General features: G+C 39.9%; 1 protein-coding gene across 1 annotated transcript in view; it reads right to left on the bottom strand.

The window, feature by feature from the left end:
* Window positions 1–10,857, bottom strand: part of GLIS3 (GLIS family zinc finger 3) — a gene marked incomplete at both ends in the record, with an annotated part of 470,092 nt that extends 459,235 nt beyond the window's left edge. Inside the window, one exon of the mRNA XM_080708663.1 lies at window positions 10,470–10,857. Within this exon, the coding sequence (XP_080564789.1) occupies window positions 10,470–10,857 (388 nt within the window). The remainder of the gene's footprint in view (window positions 1–10,469) is intronic.
* Between the last annotated feature and the right edge of the window lie 9,425 nt (window positions 10,858–20,282).

Here is a 20,282-nt window from a genome sequence, read left to right as displayed (position 1 = left end):
GGAGCAGCAGTCTTCTGAGACTAGCATCCTCTACACCCTAGCAAGGCTTGGCCTGGAGTAGTGGTCTTCCGAGTCCAGCATCCTTTGCTTTTTTTGCTTTACCAGCACTTCTCAGCATTTAACTTGTACCTATAAGGTTGGCTGTGTAATTTGCGGGCACCGGTGACAAATGAAAATGCTGGTTCTCTTGTTTGAAAAGCAAGAAGGGGGGAAAAAAAAAAAAGAGTTTCCCTTTCTTGTCAGGTCTCTTTCCAGATGGAGTGATTTTTCAATTTGCTAGTAAACAATGGGTTACTTCCATACAAGGTAAGCACAGGACAAGTGCAGACCCAAAAAGGTGCAGAGAACCTCAACTGCAGTTTGCCCCACAGGACCCTTCTTACACCCGTGCCCAGGCCCCTGCTGGAAGCAGAGGGTAGCAGTGCACCCTGGGTAGGAACAGGAAGCCAGAAGCCATCCCAGCAGGTGGGACCACACATGAACTAAGACTCCAAAGCCCATCCCCCCACACACCGCATACTCCAGAATCCCATCAGACTTCACTTAGAAAACACAAGTTCAAAGATAAAAGTAGTAAGAACATCAAGACAGCAACCCCGGAAGACTAAACTCCAAATGCAAGGCACCCCTCTGGGCTGGAGACCCTGTGCAGCCGCTGCTCACACGGGCGAGAAGCTGGCCCTGAGCACTCGCATCACTTGGGATCTTGTTAAAATGCTCATTCCAATTCAGCGGGTCCAGGCTGGCCCCAAGACTGTGCATATTGAACTAGAGACTAGAACTAGAAAAGATCCCAAAACTGCCGGACCTCAGGCTGTCTGGATAGCACAAGCCTACACCACAAAATTCATATTTCAACTTGTTTTTCATGCCAGCACCAACTAAAGGCCTTCTATTTCCTTCAGTTTTCAAATAAGGCCAACCATGAAAATAGGTAGGAAGTACAAGTCACCCTCCATTGTGTCTTTAAAATGTGGTGAGTCAGAACTAACAAGATCTATTCACATTCATGATATCCACCTGCCGGGGTTTAGAGACTCCACAGACAGAGGCATGGAGGTGCTGGTGCACACAATGCTGCCGCTCAGACCAGGCGGCCGCAACACAGAGGCGCCCGGCTCCTCCCAGGCACACAATGCTCTCCATGCTCAGACGCGTCAGCTGTTGGGAACGGTCAAGGAACATTGTCCAGACTGGGAACAGGGGCCTATTCCCTGCACATGGATGGGAAGGACATCGCAGTGGTTTGAGTTTTTAAAGACCTATGTCACTGTCAACATGATTTGCATAACCATGTGAGACTATAATGCACCAATACAAGCATATAAAAAATAGAGACATACTCCTTCAGGGAGGGCAGCAACCTTAAACTTTTTTTTTTTTTTTTTTTTTTTGCTGTAGTAGGGATGGATCCCAAGAGCATTCTACTTCCGAGCTACACCCCCAGTCCTATATTCTAGTCTTTAATTTTTTGAAAAAGGGTCTCACTGAGTTGCAAAGGGCCTTTAAAGTAGCTGAGGCTGTAGTGAATGGTGATCCTCCAGTCTCTGCCTCCCGAAGGCTGGGATTACAAGTGTGTACCACCACGCCTGGCTCAACCTTGAACTCTAAACAGAAAGACGCCAACATTTCTCAGAACTCCTATAGCATGAGATTCCATACCATGGGGGCCTCTTTGAGGTAACCTATACCACACATTACGAATGAGGCAGCCAGGAAACTAAGCCTCAGTTTCTTTGTCCCCAACACACGCCAGGTGCACACCCTATCTAACAAGGATGGTGCCTTCTCTCGGATCTCATGGGAAAAGCAATTCGAGATTGTGAACTACAAAGTACCAGAAAAGTTCAAAGCTGTGCCTGTTCGATAGCCTTTTAAAATGCTATAGGAGGTTACATTTCGATTCTGCATCCTGAGCATTTGGGGTGGGAGTTGGGGTTAATGGAATGTACCGAATTCTTCTAAAGGTGGAATGTTCCATGACTGACAAACCACTTTTATAACGTGGAACAAATCGTGCCTGCCATTCAGTAACACTCGGAAATCCATCACCAATTTGATTTACGCCCAGCATCAATAAATCACATAAAGCAGACCCTGTGTAGTCCAGGGAGTAAACAAAAGTAAATGCTGCGCCTCACCTGCCTTGTTGGCCAGACGAAAAGAAAACTCTGGCCACCTCGGCTGGAATAATGCCTTTGGTCTCTGGCTGCTCTGGTTATTTTTGGAACCCTTTTATGGAATATTAACTTTATTTGCTCTAATTCTGCAGGAAGCCACATTGGAAGTACAAGGAAATATAAATGATTAAAAGGCATAAGTGAGAAAAAAAAAAAGTAGGCAAGTATTTTGTCCCAACTTTCTTTAGCAAATAACCTAACTGTATCTCTTCCAAAGTAGGGGGCTCCAGTTGTTACTCTTGTTCTAACTCCAACCTGGCCACATTGAACATGGTGGTTGTACACACTGGTGTTAGTAGGCTTTTTTCATTGTCTCTTGTTTTTCCAGGAATAAACACAAGTGGAATGATACAGGAAAGAAACATTTTAAATCAGAGGCAGTACTTTAAAATTTATGATGTGCCAATGAGAGAAAAACATGAAGCTAGCTGGCCCGCTGCAGAATCAAACACTAACCTTAGCTCCAGATCACGACCAAGTGAATTAGCCAACCACAAACAGTCAAAAATAAAAATAAAACTTGATGTTTTATTTAAAGTACATTAATCTTTAGACCTCCCAAGCTCACACAGTACATTATCTTGCTTATACCAGGTCTTTACAAGAGACACCAGGCTTAAATGACACAAAAGAGTTTTTTTAATCTCAATTAGTTTGGTGTCCTTTGTTGATATTATTCTGGTTTTTTTTTCCCCTGACCAACAATAATGAATAACCCACAAACGCTAATGAATAACTAACTCCCTTTGTCTCCAAGGACAGCAGAGCCCAACAAGAAATGTCAGAGGCCCTGAGGTAAAATAAAAAACCTTTATAATGAAAATCTTCCCAATTAGAGAGTCCTCCGGGTACTGGGAATGTAGACTTGTCTTAAATATTTAAATAGTTGTGTCAAATGTGCTTAAAGTGGGGATCATAAAACTGATTTCCCAGATGCTTTGAAAAAAATGCATTTCTACCAGTCTAATTACAATGAGTAACTGTTGGAGCAGGAAGCAGGAGGAAATGCTATTATTGGTTCAACATAACTAGGATCCTTTGCCCACAAATCCTACCAAGGCCAAGAACTTGCCAAGTGCAGAATGTCTCCCATGCTCACTCAGTGGCCTGGATAAATAGGAACCGTCTTATCTGGACACATTAAAATTTCCATGGAATAAGCAATCCATTTTAAGACTAATTTCTACTACCTTAGAAATGCTAAGCTAGCTGGGCGTGGTGGCTCACGCTTGTAATCCCAGCGTTTGGGAGGCTGAGACAGGAGGATCGCACAGGTTCGAAGCCAGCCTCAGCTACTTAGTGAGGCTCTCAGCAACTTAGTGAGACCCTGTTTCCAAATAAAGTATAAAAATAGGTCTGGGAGTGTAGCCCGGAGGTAGAAAAGCCCCTGGGTTCCACCCCTAGTACCACAAAAAAAAAAAGAAATGCTAAGCTAAAAGTAGCACTTTTTTCTACTTTAGTGCAAAACAAATAAAAAATACATCAATGTTGCTGAGAACCAGAGTTTTTGCTGACTGTGAAATGAGGAAGCATGAGGGAAAACTCAGTCGAGTTTGGATTTGAACTGGAACTCATTATTTTTTCCAATATATTTCATAACTCTGTTCATGTAAAGGAATTAGAAACAGTGACATCCCAGAGTCAATAAGGCCACTCTTTAACCATGAAAAGGACTAATGATTTGAGGAGAAATGGATGATTCCAGGTCATAGGCAGGGAAATAAAAGGAAGCCTAGGACATCTTGTTACAGCTAAAAGCAAGGAATGCTCAATAGGAACATGTTAAAAGACACAGGTACTGACTTCAAGGGGTGGCCTTGGGCACCGGAAACAATAAAGATGATAATGAACGATGGCACAGTCAAGTTTTCGAAAGAATCCAGAAGTCTATAGCCATTCTCAAAAGGGGGGAGGGGGGAGAAGCCACTCTTTCCAGCTCTCAGGGCAGCAGCTAACAAACACAGAGAAAATCAGTATTAGGCAAGGTAAAATGGAATCAGGCATGGATCATCAATGGAAACTATGAGAGGTCATTGCAGAACAGGATATTTGCTTACAATTATCTATTAATATGGAAAGGGAAAGTGTCCTTCATAAGACTGTCGCCCGATATTGCCACCTTAGCCAAGCAGTCAACTGTGGCATCGCAGATCCCAGGACAGAGAAGCTCTGCGCTCTGCAGAAGCTACACAGACCACCTATGTAGTATTCTTGCCACAGACATCTAACCTGAATCCGATCACACAGAAACTGTCACACAAACCCAGGTCGTGGGGCAAGACAACTGGCCCAAACTCTTTTCTAAAAAAATATCCACATATTTTGTCATGAAACACGAGGAATAAAGGCAGGAGGAGAGGGCTGCTCTAGATTAAAAGAAATCTAAAGAGATATGACAACCAAATGTAATGCACCGTCCTTGATGAGATTCTAGTCAAAAGCTAAAAAAAAAAAAACATCAAAAAAGGGCATTTGGGTCATAAGTAGAAAAAGAAAGTAAATTTCTAATAATAAGAAGTGAAATAACATAAAATAATACTGAATTTAGTATGAACTATATGTGGTCCATATATAGTCCATTTTGACTATATGTACGCAATTCTGCATGTCAAAGTTGAATTCCTTGGTTGTGATGAATGTGCTTTGGTTGTATAAAAAGAAGGATGCCTGCTTTGTAATTTGGGGTTGAGATGTCACAATATCTACAACTTACTTTCAAGTGGTTCAGGGTACCACTTGAAAGAGAGAAAGGTGGCAACATGCTAACAAGTAGAATGAAATACACCATAATAGAATATGATACAAATAAAAAGGCAAGATCAAACTTTAAAGAACTCAGGACCAAAGAAAGACTGGCTAATTGAAGTGGAGATGGCTGGATGGGGCTTCTGGAAAAGGTGTTTAAAGAGGACAGACTGGGGGAGGGAGGACTGGTGCTTCTACCTTTTTGCTTCTTGTCTTTCTCCCTTCCTCCTTCCCTCTTCTCCAACTGCAGACTCCAACCAGAGACGAACCACGAGTTTACTAGGAAAAGCTCCATGCCTCGAAAGGACACAGCCTAGCTGTCGGCCAGAAGCAGTAACCACCTACCCCAACCTTCTCTTCCTGTGAGCAAGTAACCCTCTGAGACAGAAGTTCCCAAATGCCCTCAATTTATGGTGTGCTTTTTATTCCCCATGGTGCCCCAAGGCCAAAGAAACACCTAGCAGTTGCATTGATCAAGTGATCAGGTGTCGGTGCTTAATAGCAAGTGGGTACTAACAACTTAGTAGCTATTTGGAAAAAGTAATATACATAAATTAAAAGAAAAAGAGTGTTATTTGGCTCTTAAATAGCCATTGTGTTATTGTTTCATGCTCCCCACTGTTTGGCAAACCAGAATAAGACACCCTTGTCATTCCCAGCTACATTGATTTTAACTTAGTACTTAACTTTTTAAAAAATTGTGGTGAACCCACCTCACATAAACTATTTTAACGATTTTCAGGTGTAAAGTTTAGGTAAGTACAGTCACATTGCTGTACAATTATCACCACCCCCCATCTGTCTCCAGAACTTCCTCATCTTCCTCAGCGGAAACTCGGTACCCATCAAACACTGACTCCTCACCTCCCTTCCCAAACCCTCAAGGCAGCCACCAACCTTTCTGTCTCTAAGAATTCAACTATTCAAAGAACTTCATGTAAGAGGAATCATACAATACTTGTCCTTTTGTGACTGGCATACTTCATTTGGCATAATTTACTCAGGGTTTATGTATTGTAGCATGGGTCGGAAGGTCCTTCCTTTTTAAGAGTGAATAATAAGCCAAACATGGTGGTACATGCATGTAATCCCAGCATTCAGGAGGCTGAGACAGGAGGATTGCAGTTCGTGGCCAGCCTCAGCTACTTAGTGAGGTCCTTTGCAACTCAGTAAGACCCTGTTTAAAAATAAAGAGAATAAAAAATAAGGATGGGAATATATCTCGGAGGTAGAATGCCCCTGGGTTCCATCCCCAGTACTGCAAAAAGAGAGAGAGAGAGAGAGAGAGAGAGAGAGAGAGAGAGAGAGAGAGAGAACGAGAACCCATTTATCCAAAGATGAACCTTTTGGCTACTGTGAGTATAAGTGTACATAGTACTTGTTTTTTTGTTTTTGTTTTAAGAACAACTATTGAAAAGTATCTTTGCAGAGACAAAGCATGGTCAGAGCTAGGTATGATGGCCCAAGCTTGTAATCCCAGCATTTGGGAGGCTGAGACAGGAAGATCGCGGTTTGCAGACACTCTCAGCTATTACTTAGGCCCTTTGCAACTCAGTGAGACCCTGTTTCAAAATAAAGAACCAAAAATAGGGCTGGGGGTGTAGTTTGGAGGTAGAATACCCCAGGATTCTATCCCCAGTACCGAAAAAAAAAAAAAAAGGAGCATAGTGCAATTTACTACTGACACTTTGCCTGGTAGTCAAAGGATATCCTTCCTGTACCTTTATATTTCCTTCCAAATCTGAAATGCCCCAGGATTCTCCAAGTTCACTGTGGTACCCCAGTGACCTTCATGTGCTATTTGGGAGTCATGCCATATGATGTTAAAGCCAGTGTTATCTGCATTTCCAGCTGAGCAAAACATTATTATCATGTGCCTCCTCATGATGCTTCCACTGAAGCCTTGGTCTTCACCTGTGTGACAATCCTTAAGTAAATTAAATTCTTTGTACACAGCTTATCCCTAAGCATTAGGAAAAAAATCCTTCTCAAGGCTTGGCTCAGAAAAATCCATTTTTTTAGTCTACCATATAAACTGCTCCTTGTCCCAAAGCAATGAAACCCCACGGTACTGGGTCATTGTATGTGTGAACATGACTGGGTCACAGCGTGCTCAAATTTTGGTCAAACGATATTCTAGGTGTTTTAATAGGGGAGTTTTTGGATGAGATGAATGCATGTGGGGAGGCGGGTATCTGGGGATTGAACCCAGGGGCATTCTACCTCTGACCTACATACCTGCCTTTTTTTTTTTTTTTTTTTTTTTTGGTGATGGATGGTAGTGAGGATTGAACTCAAGGTGTTCTACCTGTGAGCTATACCACCAGTTCTATTTTTTATTTTGAAACAGGGTCTTGCTAAATTGCTGAGGCTGACTCCAAATCTGCAAACTTTCTATTTTAGTCTCCCACGCACTGAGATTATAGCTAGGCACCACCATGCCCGATGCATGCCTGTAATCCCAGTTTTTTTTTTTTTTTTTAATAGGGTCTTAGTTGCCGAAGGCTGGCCTTGAACCTCTGATCCTCCTGTCTCAGCTTCCCAAGTACTAGAATTACAGGTGTGCACCACTGTACCTGGCTGGATGAACGTTTAAATCAGTAGACTGAGTAAAGCAGATTACCTCCCTGATGTGAGTGAGCTTCACCCAGTCAGCTGAAGGCCTGAACAGAACAAAAGGCTGACCCTTGCCCAAGCAAGGGAGCGTTCCTTCTGGCCGGGTTGCCTTTGAACTGGAACATCAGCTTTGTTTTTGCCTTTGAACTCAAACTGAAACATTGGCTCTTCCTGGGTCTTAAGCATGCCAGCCTTCAACCAGACACTCCACCACAGGCTCTTCCTGACCTTCAGACTAGAAATTAAACCCTCCACTCTCCTGATTCTCCATTTTGCCAACCTTTGTAATCCTGTGAGCCAGTTCTTAATAACAAATCTCTTTAGCCGGGCGTGGTGGCGCACGCTTGTAATCCCCGCGCTTGGGAGGCAGAGACAGGAGGATCCCGCAGGTTCGAAGCCAGCCGCATGCGCTGGCTAAGGAGACACTGTTTCCAAATAAAAATGTAAAAATAGGTCTGGGAGTGTAGCCCGGACGTAGAAGGGCTTCCAGGAACCCCAGTACCACAAAATAAATAAATAAATAAATAACAAATCTCTTTATAAATGCACATATATGTACACACACACACACAAACCAAAAAAAAAAAAAAAAACATACGCTCTTCACAATTGCAAGGCTAGCTTCTCATGCTTCACGGTCTGCCTAAATATTTTACTCTCCTCTCAGATCCACCCATCAAGCCATGGGCCAGAAACCCCTCTCGAAGGTTGGCATATCCCTGAGTGTACCCCTATTGGAACTCTTATTGCACTCTAACTGCCCATATATTCGTCTGGATTCTCCAGCAGCTTGAAGGCAAGGACTATGTCGCACTGGCTCTTGTTATTTCCAGAAGAGTAGCTCCCCTATGATACATATTCAATAATTATTTGTCAAGTAATTGATCGGCTGAAGTTCAAACAATCTTAGACTATCAGTTATTAGCTTAATTTAGGAATTGTCAACCGAGATCTGATCATCTATACCTCTGATGGTATCTAGGCCAAAAAGAATAATAGAGTATCCTCAGCATCCTATCTGAGCCCGAGCATGCCCAACTGTTTCAATCCTGGACAGGCACTGTAAGTTAGCAAGCTGCGCAAGGAGCCAGAAAGCCACAGGTGGAAGAATCGGAAAGCAATGCTCTTTCCAACATGCATTTCAAGGCATATTGATCCTGAGAGTTCACTATCCCTTAAGTACCTGAAGCATTTTTTTAACTGTGATTATAATTATAGCCACTTATTCCTAAACTCCTCATTAGCTGGTGCCCCTGAAGTTACTTATTCTTTCTTGACCTTAGTTCTCTTATCAGTTAAATCAGCCACAGCACACAACTCAGGGCTGTTGTGAGGAATAACTGAGACCATGTTAAAGCACTCAACCGGCTGCCTGACACATGCTAAGTTACGATATAATAAATGCAATTTATTAATATTATCACCATTATAGTTGTTAGTAAGGTTTGCAAACAGAAGTACCTATAAAAGCAAGCTCCCGTTCACTGGTCAAGCATGAACTGAAAGAGTTCACTGGGCCGCAGCTCCTGGGAACCCAAACACTAGAGTTGATATTAAGAACTTACCATGCCCAGGGAAACTTTTTCCTATTCTAAACATCAGTACCTCTAAGAAATAAAACAACTCAAACTAAACCTAGATGAAATATAAATAAACAGAAGAAAATTAGAAATAAAAACTACATGTATATTAGTTTTTTGGGGGGTCTTTAAATTTCCCCATTTATACCAACTTCTTCATACACAGACACAGACACCAACACAAACAATTCCATGGCTACTTGCCTGATATAAATCATTAGCCACCTTCACTAACTGGGTGAGTTGTTATTTGAAAGGCTATGAGTAATTCTATTTGGTGGTGTAAAAACTTTTAATAAAACCATTTAAGACTAAGTGCTAAAATACCTTACGGAATATATCATTGTTATTATACATAACAAAGCTATATTTTGCAAGAGATACATATCTTTTCTCTGTCTGGCCTAAATGCACATACCATCTGCCATGTAACTTCATCAAACCAACATCAATTTCTATAGGCAATGTGCCACTCAAACAATTTGTTATTCCCCAACAATTACTGTTTAATTTAAAATGTAGAATAATTCAAACACTACTGAGTTAAAATCACGTTCTCTCTATGTTTCATATTAACCAGGTTTTCTAGCTCTCCAAAAATACAAAATACATCTTTTCATTATGCATTTCTAGCTTGTTTCCCTCTTGTTACTATCTTATCAAAATTACAGGTTTTTCCTTAAATAATTTTATAAGTATCGATTCACCATTTTATTGGTAATTAAAAATTCTTTTTTTAATTATTTCTCTTCCAAACACTACCTTTCCTCAAGAATGTATTTCCTTTTTTTTTATATTGGGGATTGAATTCATGAAGCAATACTCTCAGCTCTATTTTTTTTTTTTTTATACAGGGTCTCACTGAGATTCAGAGGTTCTTGGTAAACTGCTGAGGCTGGCCATGAACCTGAAATCCTCCTGTCTTAGCCACCCAAGTATTGGAATTACAGGTGTGCACCACCATGCCCAACTTTTCAAGCACTACTAACACTAATATATATGGCAGTTCAGCCCCCACTGAACCAGGGCAGGGCTGCATGCAGCCAGAGGGCAGGATCTTTCTAAACTTACTTGCTTTGGCCCTTCTGCCACCAGTACCCCACAATACCTCCTTTATTTCTGATCTATCTTACTTTCAAAGTTCAGAGAGTTGTCATTTACCCCACATTTACTGCACACACGATCAAACCTAACCCCTGACTGAGCCTGCTCTACATCTTTAGGAAACCATGAACTTCGACTCTGGCATTGAATTATATATTTTTCAATAGAACTTCCTGGCAGCAAAGGGACTATGGAAAGCAAAAAAGGTTCCACTTTTAAAAGATACCCAGAAAGACAATCCTACCTTTCCCAGGATTAGGAGGAAAAGGGCTTCCAAAGTCTTGCTGCTTTGACTTTAAAGTGTGGGGCCCTGACATGCCTCCAGCCTGGGTGACCTGGAATCGCGGCTTCCCATTGGTGAGTACTTGTCTCCTGGGACTCAGGGCAGGCAGGTGGATGGGGCTCTCAGCCAGGTTGTTCTGAGGAGCCATCCCTCCTCCCGAGGGCATCTTGAGATGGAGACTGTTAACAAGGCTTCCAATAGCGGGGCTTGGTGTGCTGCCACAGGGTGAGGGGCCAGGAGTCCCCGAGTGGGCTCGGATGGGAGGAATATGCTGGCCACTGACCATCCCTGGCCCCTGTGGGGTTCCCGATGTCCGGTGGAGACTCATGCCGCATGACCTTCCATTCATTCTGAAAAGACTCTGGCCAGGATGGTCAAATATCCAATGGCACTAATGACTCCTTTCAGGCCAAGTCCAATAAGTTATCCATGGTGTGGGTTATACGCCTGTTTAAAAACATAAATACAGGCATTTTTTAAAGTAAAAATGAAAATGAGGTATAGTAAGAGTTTTCAATCTGTGTAGCGTTCCTATCAGGAAGAAAAGAAGTCCTGCTGGCAAACTGACCTTATAGAGAACAAGGTCACCAAATGCACAGTTCATTGGCAGGTACTCTCCCCCTCTGCATTCATGGTTGACCTGGACTGTGGATCACTACATTGTTTTTGTTTTTGCCACTGAGCCCTTCTCAATACAGTTCTCTTGGCAACCACAACCAACCTACTGGTTCCAGCCTGAAAAATCAAACTCCTCTTACTCCCTCAAGATTCTGTCCATACTGCTTCACTTTTATTACTGAGGGTCTTATGAAACCCAAAGTACCACCTTCGTGAGCTCTGAGACAAACGCTTCAAAGGTCTCAGTAAACACACACAGAAACCGGGCCTCAAGACAAGATAAGGTGGACATTACACCACCTCTGATTTTCAGTCTTAATGAAAATCTCCCAATCTCTAGATTTACAAAGGAGAAAAGTCTAAGCCTGGGAATATCACAAGGTTTCATATATCCTTATATTCAAATTTTCACAGCAGCATTAGAGTCTTGGTCCCAAAACTGATTCTGAGTTATAGAGACGGAAACAGAATGGACACTATAATATTCTAATTTTCCACTCACATCCTAAAAGAGGAGACAGCTGTTTAAAATGCCTTATGGGAAGCCAGGCGTGGTGCACGCTTGTAATCCCAGCATTCAGGAGGCTGAGACAGGAGGATCTGGGTTCTAGATCAGTCTCAGCTACTTAATAAGGTCCTTTGCAACTCAGTGAGACCTGTTCCAAAATAAAAATTAGGGCTGAAGGTGTAGCTCAGAAAGAGAATGCCCCTGAGTTCCATCCCCAGTACCAGAAAAGAAAAAAAAAAAGCCTTATGGGAAGCACAAGAAAAAACATCCCTTCTAAAGGTGAACTAGCCAGTATGTTCCAGTGCAAAATACACTGTACACCGCCCATAGCCTCACAAGTTTCCTGTAGGAAAACCAAGGAAAGTACTGAGATGATCACAGGACACCTTCATCTACTGGCTTGTGATGATGTCAGTACTCCATGGTTCTCAATCACCGAGGAAGGCCCTTCCCGCCCGTGACCAGAGTGTACGCAAGGAGGCAGCAAATGCCATGGTAGTGCCATGGCACTTACTGTCATGCCATCTGCTCCTAGAAACCACTCAGCAAGACTCCTCTAAGTCAGATCTCATGCTATCTTACCTCCCACAATAGTCCCATGAATGGACAAGTAAGTCCAAGTTATCCAAACTTTCATGAGTCAAAGTTTTTTATAAAACATTAATAAGTAGACCCTGATATCAGACTAGTTATAAAATTCTTTTTTATTTCTCTAAACATATGGCGGACAGGATAGTCATGGAAAGAAGTCGAAGAGGCATGAACACAGGAAATAAGCACCGAGCACAAAGCAGCCATGTTCGGATGGCCTCAACTGGACAATTCTCATTTTTTCTTCTAAGACTTCATGTAGGTCTTCCACTCAACTCCTGAACAAATGACTCCATAAATCATCAAAGTAAGGATATCAAAGAAAAAAACCTTTTGTGAGTTTTAATTTTTCTTTTGTCATTTTAGAAAGACAGAAACATTTTAGTTTCAGGCCAGCACTCTGCAAAATTCACATGTGTGGCTATGTTGAGTTACTTCAAAATTAATTAATATAAAATTTGGAATTTTTTTTCATCTTTACCAATTCTCTATTTTGCTATGAATTCCATTAGCCTGTCACATTTGTTACTGTTGTGCCATCTATTCCTAGAAATCACTCAGCAAGACTCCTCTAAGTCAGATCTCACACTATCTTACCTCCCACAATGGTCCCATAAATGGACAAGTAAGTCCAAATTATCCAAACTTTCATGAGTCAAAGTTTTTTTTTATAGAACATTAATAAGTAGACCCTGATATCAGACTGGTTATAAAATTCTTTTTTATATACTGGAAAAAAATTCCAGTTTTGCCTTTTCTGTTGTGTCCATGTAGAAGAAGCCCAGTCTAATACCAGCCTGTCTGCTGATTCATTCTTTAGTGGATCACTAGTCATTTAATGTCCCTGTGCTTCTCCAGAAAAAAACTGGCTGTCTATTCACTACTCATTGATAAAACTGTGTTTTCGGAGAACTCTGAACCCTACAAAAGAAAGCACTTATTCAGCACCCATCAAAAGGGGAAGCAAAAAACATGCCATATTGGCAATTTTTTGAAAATGAAGAATTGTCCAACATGACTAGAAATATGAGTCACTAAGACCATGATCCAAGTGACAAGTGTCTGCAGACTGGCAGACTGTGCCCATTTCCAGGTTTTAAAAAATAAGGGAGTCATTTTTGGCAGTAAGATCATATACAAGCAGAAATTCTCATCAAAAATCTGGATAAAAACACCTAAGTACTTAGCATTAAGCTCCATCATTAGGAAGGTGAGTCTGTAAGAAGGAAAAATAAAGTGCTGAGAACTTAATTAAGTATCAGGCACTCACACCTGTCTTGCACTGAATATTTATTTCTATAAATTGCCCTCCTGTTTTAAATAGCTTTAGCTTGAAAGTAAAAACAACAACAACAAATGTCCTTAAGTTTTATTACCGAGAAAGCAATAGCCAGAAAGTAAAATAATGAATACTATAAAGAAAAACCAATAGGTCAATGGCATGTATACAGAGTAAAACCAGCCTTAAGATAATAACTAAAAACAAACAAACAAAAAAACAACAACAAAACTCTATGGGAAAGGATACCTAAAAGCTTCAGTTTTCTCCCTCATTATGCCAACAGAATTTTCTCAAGCATTAGATACCAGAATGTAAAAATCAATTTCGTTTATTGGGATTATAGAATTTTCTATACTTTTTAGTTAAGCAGTCTGATCAGGACAGAATTGTAAGTCCACTTGGAAGCACAAAGAAATAAAATGCTCAGTTTTAAGAAAGACATATGCTTATAGAGTCAGAGTGAAAAGAACACTCAAAAAATGAAGATAGATATCTGAGTTCTACTTCTAAAAAAAAAAAAACAGTTTTAACTTCTCTGGACTTAAGAGTTTTTCATCCATAAAAGGTTGAGGAGGTTGGATGTAATTATTATGATCTCCTGACATTCTGTTATTTCATATAATTTGGATAAGGAAGATCATCAGAAAATCCATTTACTGTAATCAAGAATAATAAATATGCAGACTCTCTATATCTGAGACATTTAAATCTGGGGAGACTGAATAGATATGGAAACAAAATGACTGGCGACCCCTACCAACTCCATCAAAGCAAGAGCACACAGGAAGGCTCCACCACCAACAGTGTGCAGAAAGACAACACTAGCCAGTGAAAATGAATTTGGGGTTAAATTTACACTTTGTGAAGAAAATAAAATCACAACTAGTCAGTATAAAAAACTTAGCTGGTAGAACTCTCCTAGAAAAACCTCTTTTTAAAAACTTGATCCGATTCTCTAGCATTTTCTTCTTCTGTTTTATACCCACCTACTCAATCCCGGGCTACAAATAGGAAAAGGAAGGAAAAAAGGAAAGAAAGGAAAAAGGGGGGGAAGAAGAAAGGAAGGAAGGAGAGAAAGAAGGAAAAGAAAGAAAGAAGGAGAGAAAAAAGAAAAGAAAGGAAGGAGAGGAAGAAAAAGAAAGAAAGGAAAGAAGGAGAGAAAGAAAGAAAAGAAAGAAAGAAGAAAGGAAGGAAGATAAGAAGGAAGGAAGAAAGGAAGGAAGGAAGGAAGGAAGGAAGGAAGGAGAAAAGCCAGGTGTGGTGGCACATGCTTGTAATTCCAGAATTCAGGAGGCTAAGACAAAGGAACACGGTTCGTGGCCAGCCTCAGCTACTTAGTGAGGTCCTTTGCCACTCAGTGAGACCCTGTTTCAAAATAAAGAATAAAAAATAGGGATAGGGATGTAGCTTGGAGGTAGAATACCCCTGAGTCCATCCCCAGCACTGCAAAAGAAAGAAGGAAGGAAGGAAGGAAGGAAGGAAGGAAAGAAAGAAAGAAAGAAAGAAAGAAAGAAAGAAAGAAAGAAAAGAGGAATTCCAGAAGTACAAATATAGGGTATTTGGAATCTGCCATATTTATTTTTATGTACGCCACTAGCTCACACAATAAAAATGTTCATTCTCCTAATGAGTCTACATGAGAGTTAATAAATCTTTCCTTTTGACTACTTTCAAACTTTTACAACACACCCCTTTAAATCAGGTCAGAGAGGAAATGACTTAACCCTTAAGGAAACTAAGGCACAAAACCATTTATTAGTTCTACTAGTCTTCTAGAAAATCACAACTTTTATCAAAATATAAAATCATGACTCTACCTTCTACCCCAGGCTCCAGGCATTACTCCTCATGGATCAAGAAACTAAAGAAATGAAAGCAAACTTAACGCATCCATTCCAGAAAATTCCAAAAACAAAAGTGCCATAATGCCTATTTACAGCCAAAGGCCCTTTCTTAGTAAATATCATTAATAGACTCATCTAGAGTCATAATTCATCTGATGAGCCGGTTAATTATTAATTTTCATACATCATTTCATTTCCTTAGGCTACATTTAGCCTTTGTTACATTTTCCATTCCTTATGCCATAAGCATTTCGTACCCTGCGCAGAAAACCTGATAATGAGGCACAAAATACTGGTGAGAAAACAAACTTACTTCTGACTCTGTATATGTGTCTGAGCTATCTAAAAGAGAATCCTTATTGATTCTCTTCATTCTTTCCCCTTTGGGTTAATGATTGTATAATTTCATTAACACTGCCTTTTCAACCCCACTGCCTTGATTGTTAATAGACCTATGCTATTCCCATGGGTTTCTCTCGTTACAGCTTTTTTAGCCAGAAGAATATAGAAATGAATGCCTATTGATAGGCGATATAAGTTATTCTCACGCACGGCTGCAGTGTGAAGCACATTTTACAATTCATTCAAGGACAGATAGAGCTGAATGTTCTGAGATCCCAGGAGTTCATTTTAATAAGCAGAATGTACCTTGTCCTAACACAGGTGACTGACTCCTCAGAAAAGATTGTATAAACAAAAACCAATCATGTAAGTCATTTTATTGGCAACAATATAAACACAGCTATATTAGATGTCACCAATAAATCAAAATTATTCTTGTCTGCAATTTTAACAAGAGGAAAGTGCAAACATGTGGCCTGTGAGGCTGGAGGATATTATGGAGGAAATGTATTGAATGTGTACCATATCGTTTCTCTAAATTGAAAGTGGAGGGTCCTAGATTATGATAAAGCTGCCCACAACAAGATATCGCTGATCACGTCTGTGGGTTTCTAACTTTATCCATGAAACTAACAAATTCACATAATTTATAGCAGAAGTTACACGAAAACAAAGCTAATTTCTCATTACTGAGATGTGCATCAGAAATGTAAGGAGGTTACACCTAATAATTACTAAGTTTAGAACTATTTGCTCAAGTATTCCCAAGATCTAATGCTGGTTAAGAATATAAACCTATTTATTCTGAATGCTAAGATGTACAGATGTTATTCAAGCAGTACAATCATCAATAACATTAAGTCAAAGAGATTTCAATCTGAGTTACACTAATTAAAAATAAGAAGACAAATTAGTGTTCCCTCCAGATATCCCAGACCACTCTTCCAAAGACCACTTGGAGAAGATAATATAATGAACATTATGGATATCATCAAACAGGAAACCCTGATTTTTATTTATCTGTGAATCTAAGCCCTTAGCCAAATAGGGCCAGATGCATTTGAACTTTTTTATTGTTATATTTTATAAAATCCCCTCAGAATGAAAATAATCTTTCCTGACCATATTGAGTAAAATAGCAATACCATTTTAAGTTTCAATTGGTAGATATAATATGGGTAGTAAATCTAAACAGAAAAAAGAAGGGAAAAGGGGAGGCCAGGTAGAAGGAACTACCAAGTCTAATCCAAGAATTTATTCCCGCTAGTTAATCCTAATTTAGAAATCAGAGGCACCACTGAGAGTCTTCCATACAATGATAGTGATTACAAATTGCTGGAAGACATTTAGAACCTCCAGGAAAACGCCGCTGGAGGGCAATTTTAAAAGTTCACTAACTTCTCTCAGAATTCACTTTCCACGCTTCAGTGCCTCTGGATGACTCTCTCATCCTTCTAGTTTACTAAGTGTCACTAGTTTTAATAGTAATTACTTACAAGTGTTTCATTTACTTTGCCTCCATCATTAATTCATCAATGAGTACAGGAAGGTCTAGAAAGTTATGGCCCTACCAAAAATGACAAGGGGGAAGAGGATAATTAGTGATTTATAATTAGTGATTTCCTCAGCCAGACAAAAGAAATCATACGAAATGCGAATGAACTTGGAAACAAAAAGATATTTAAGAAACATAAGTTCAGAAAGGTAACCATACCTTAGCCCCGCCTAGATATGGAAATGCAAGGCATTCCTAGACCTATCTTTAATGAGCTATTATTTCTAGAGCAGTGTTTTCCAAACTGGGATATAATTCACTGGCAGTCCATGAAATTAATTATTCCACAGAGAAAGCATTTTAATGAAAGAGAAGTGACTAGAATAAAATAAAAAGTGTACATCAAATGTATTAATGGTCAAGCATAGCTTTATTTCAGTTATTTGTGGGATTACGTGTCTGCATGTCTATATGTAGACAGTGTACTCTGGGTGAGATTAAAAATATATTTTATGGTGTGCCACAGCCAAAACAGAATAAAACCACTACTATAAAAGCATTTGGACTATTCGTCTACCCAAATACCAACAGAGAACAGTGGAAGGATAGACAGAGTTGAATAATCAACCTGAAATATAGTTTAGTATGACTGAATAATCATACCAAAATATAACATTTTAGCTTTATAAAGAGTGAAGATTAAATATAAAATCCACATTCCTACCAATGTTGTCACCGTGCCTTTTGCTTGACAAATATCAATTGATCATTTGTGCTCAATAAGTAATAAATAATCAGCTGACTAACAGAAACAACATCAAAGTGACTGACAGTTTTAGATTTTCCCCACTGCAGAGGTTATAAAACTCTGCTCTTAAAGTGAAAAAGGAGGGGTGAGTTTAAATTAACACCTAACTGTCTTTGAGAACTGAGTTTTTCAAAATGTGTTCTTAATATGAGTTAACCATCAGATCCTGAGACACGGAATTTGAAATGGAAAAATGAACACATTCGCAATGATGTCACCACTGAATTAATTACCTGGATTGCAGAGAGTGAGTACCACATGGCCATGGTTTCCCACACAAAGGCTTCTTCAAAAATATAAAAGCAAAGTAACAGGCTAGAGATTTTCCTTAAGAAAGAAAAAATCCTTACACAAAGATGTGCAAAGGTAGGCAAATATGGCAAAATAAAAAGCATTCTTTGTCATTTGTATAATCTACTATTCAATCCACATGAAAAGCTATTTGAGAGGCTAAAAGTCATAATTTTCTCAAAAGAGTAATAAACATCTACCCATGGAAGATTCTAGAAATAAAAACTATCATTCGTTAAGCAAATATTCAAGAATATTAAGAAATATTAAGGCATCCCTATCACACACGTAAATGAGGGATTTCTTGCCTTTGAAGTAGTTATTACTTAAAGATGACCGATGAAACTATTTTTAGTTGTTGGTGGACAGAGGTTTTATACAAGTTAGATTATATTCACTGACATCAGTGTGGAAGTATGAATGTCCACAACAATGACTAGGCTCTTAACCAACATGACAACATATTTATTAAAAAAAATTATAAAACCCTCTATGAATGACTCAGCCAAGTTACAGACAGAAGTGGAATCTATTGGTCATGCTGAAAAGGTTGGGAAAACATTAATCTATTTCTTCACACACAAGAATAACAAAAACTCATACACAGCCCTGGCATCTTGTTAATTTTCTGTGTAAAGTATTCAGCAGGCCTAGAAATGAAACTGCCCACTTCCCAGCTCTGGCTCAGAACTGCAGAAACAACTAATACTCAAAGTCCGACCTCTCTGCCACAGTGCCTGCGACAGGGTCAGACCTCGGGCTGCACCCTATCTGCCCATCTGCAGTTCAGCAAGGCTTGCTGCCCCTGAAGGAATGTACAGTCTTTCATGTTCTTGGCCTAGAAGAGATCACATCAAGCAAGCAAGCTCAGCCAAGGCTTTCTTCATCTCCAGCCAATCCTCGGCTACTTCGACCCTTCAGGCTTCAAAATTTACAGACACATCCTCGAATTTTGTTCCCAACATGGGCCATGCTTGAATCCTCATTCCTATTCATCCTCACAGTAACTTAGGAGTCGGCCACCATAAGCTTTCCCTTCCTCCCTCCTTTTGTCCAGGTCCTAATGATTTTCCAGGCACTCTCTCTCTCTCTCTTTTTTTTTTTTTTTTTTTGCGGGTCGGGGGATGGAACCCAGGGGCATTTGACCTCCGAGCTACGCCCCCTGCCCTATTTTTTCTTTATTTTGAAACTGGGTCTCACTGAGTTGCAGAGGGCCTCACTACTAAGTAGCTGAGGCTGTTCATGAACTGCGATCCTCCAGGTCTCAGCCTCCCAAATGCTGGGATTACAAGCGTGCGCTACCACGCCCGGCTCCAGGCACTCTCAAAATACCCACTTTAGTGTCCCCTTGTCCTTTCTTAGTCTCCACATCTCTGATCTGCAAAATGGATATAATTATAACTATTATGCATGGTTTTAACAATACAGGATAGCAAAATGAAAAAAAATGCATGTCACATGCTTAGCACAATGCCTGGGACATGAAAGGACCCGATAAATGTTAAAGAGTTTAATATAGGGCGTGTTAGAGCACACCTGTAATCCTAGTACTTGGGAGGCTGAGACAGGAGGATCACAGGTCCACAGCCAGCCTCAGCAATTTGGTAAGGCACTCCACAATTTAGACCTTGTTTCAAAATAAAAGCAATATGTCTGGGGATACAGCTCAGAGGTAGAATGTCCCTGGGTTCAGTCTCCAATACCAAAAGAAAAAAAGAAGTTTGCTCTACACATTTTTCTTCTGACATTCATACCTTTCAACATTGCATTATATTATTTGCTTATGTTTCATCACCGGTTTAAATTCTAATTGCACTGGGTTATATCTGACCAAACTTTTACATTTACATAGATGGTTTTATACTACACTTGTGCGGTTATATCATGCATACGACTTCTAGCATATATCTTTTAATATTATGTATTCACATATATTACATTCATATTATTAATATCATATTGATTATTCTAAAAACTATGGTATAAGTAAAGTAT

Source organism: Muscardinus avellanarius, assembly GCF_963383645.1.
Source record: "Muscardinus avellanarius genome assembly, chromosome: 13".
Lineage (NCBI taxonomy): Eukaryota > Metazoa > Chordata > Mammalia > Rodentia > Gliridae > Muscardinus > Muscardinus avellanarius.
This window is presented reverse-complemented; position numbering and strand designations above follow the sequence as displayed.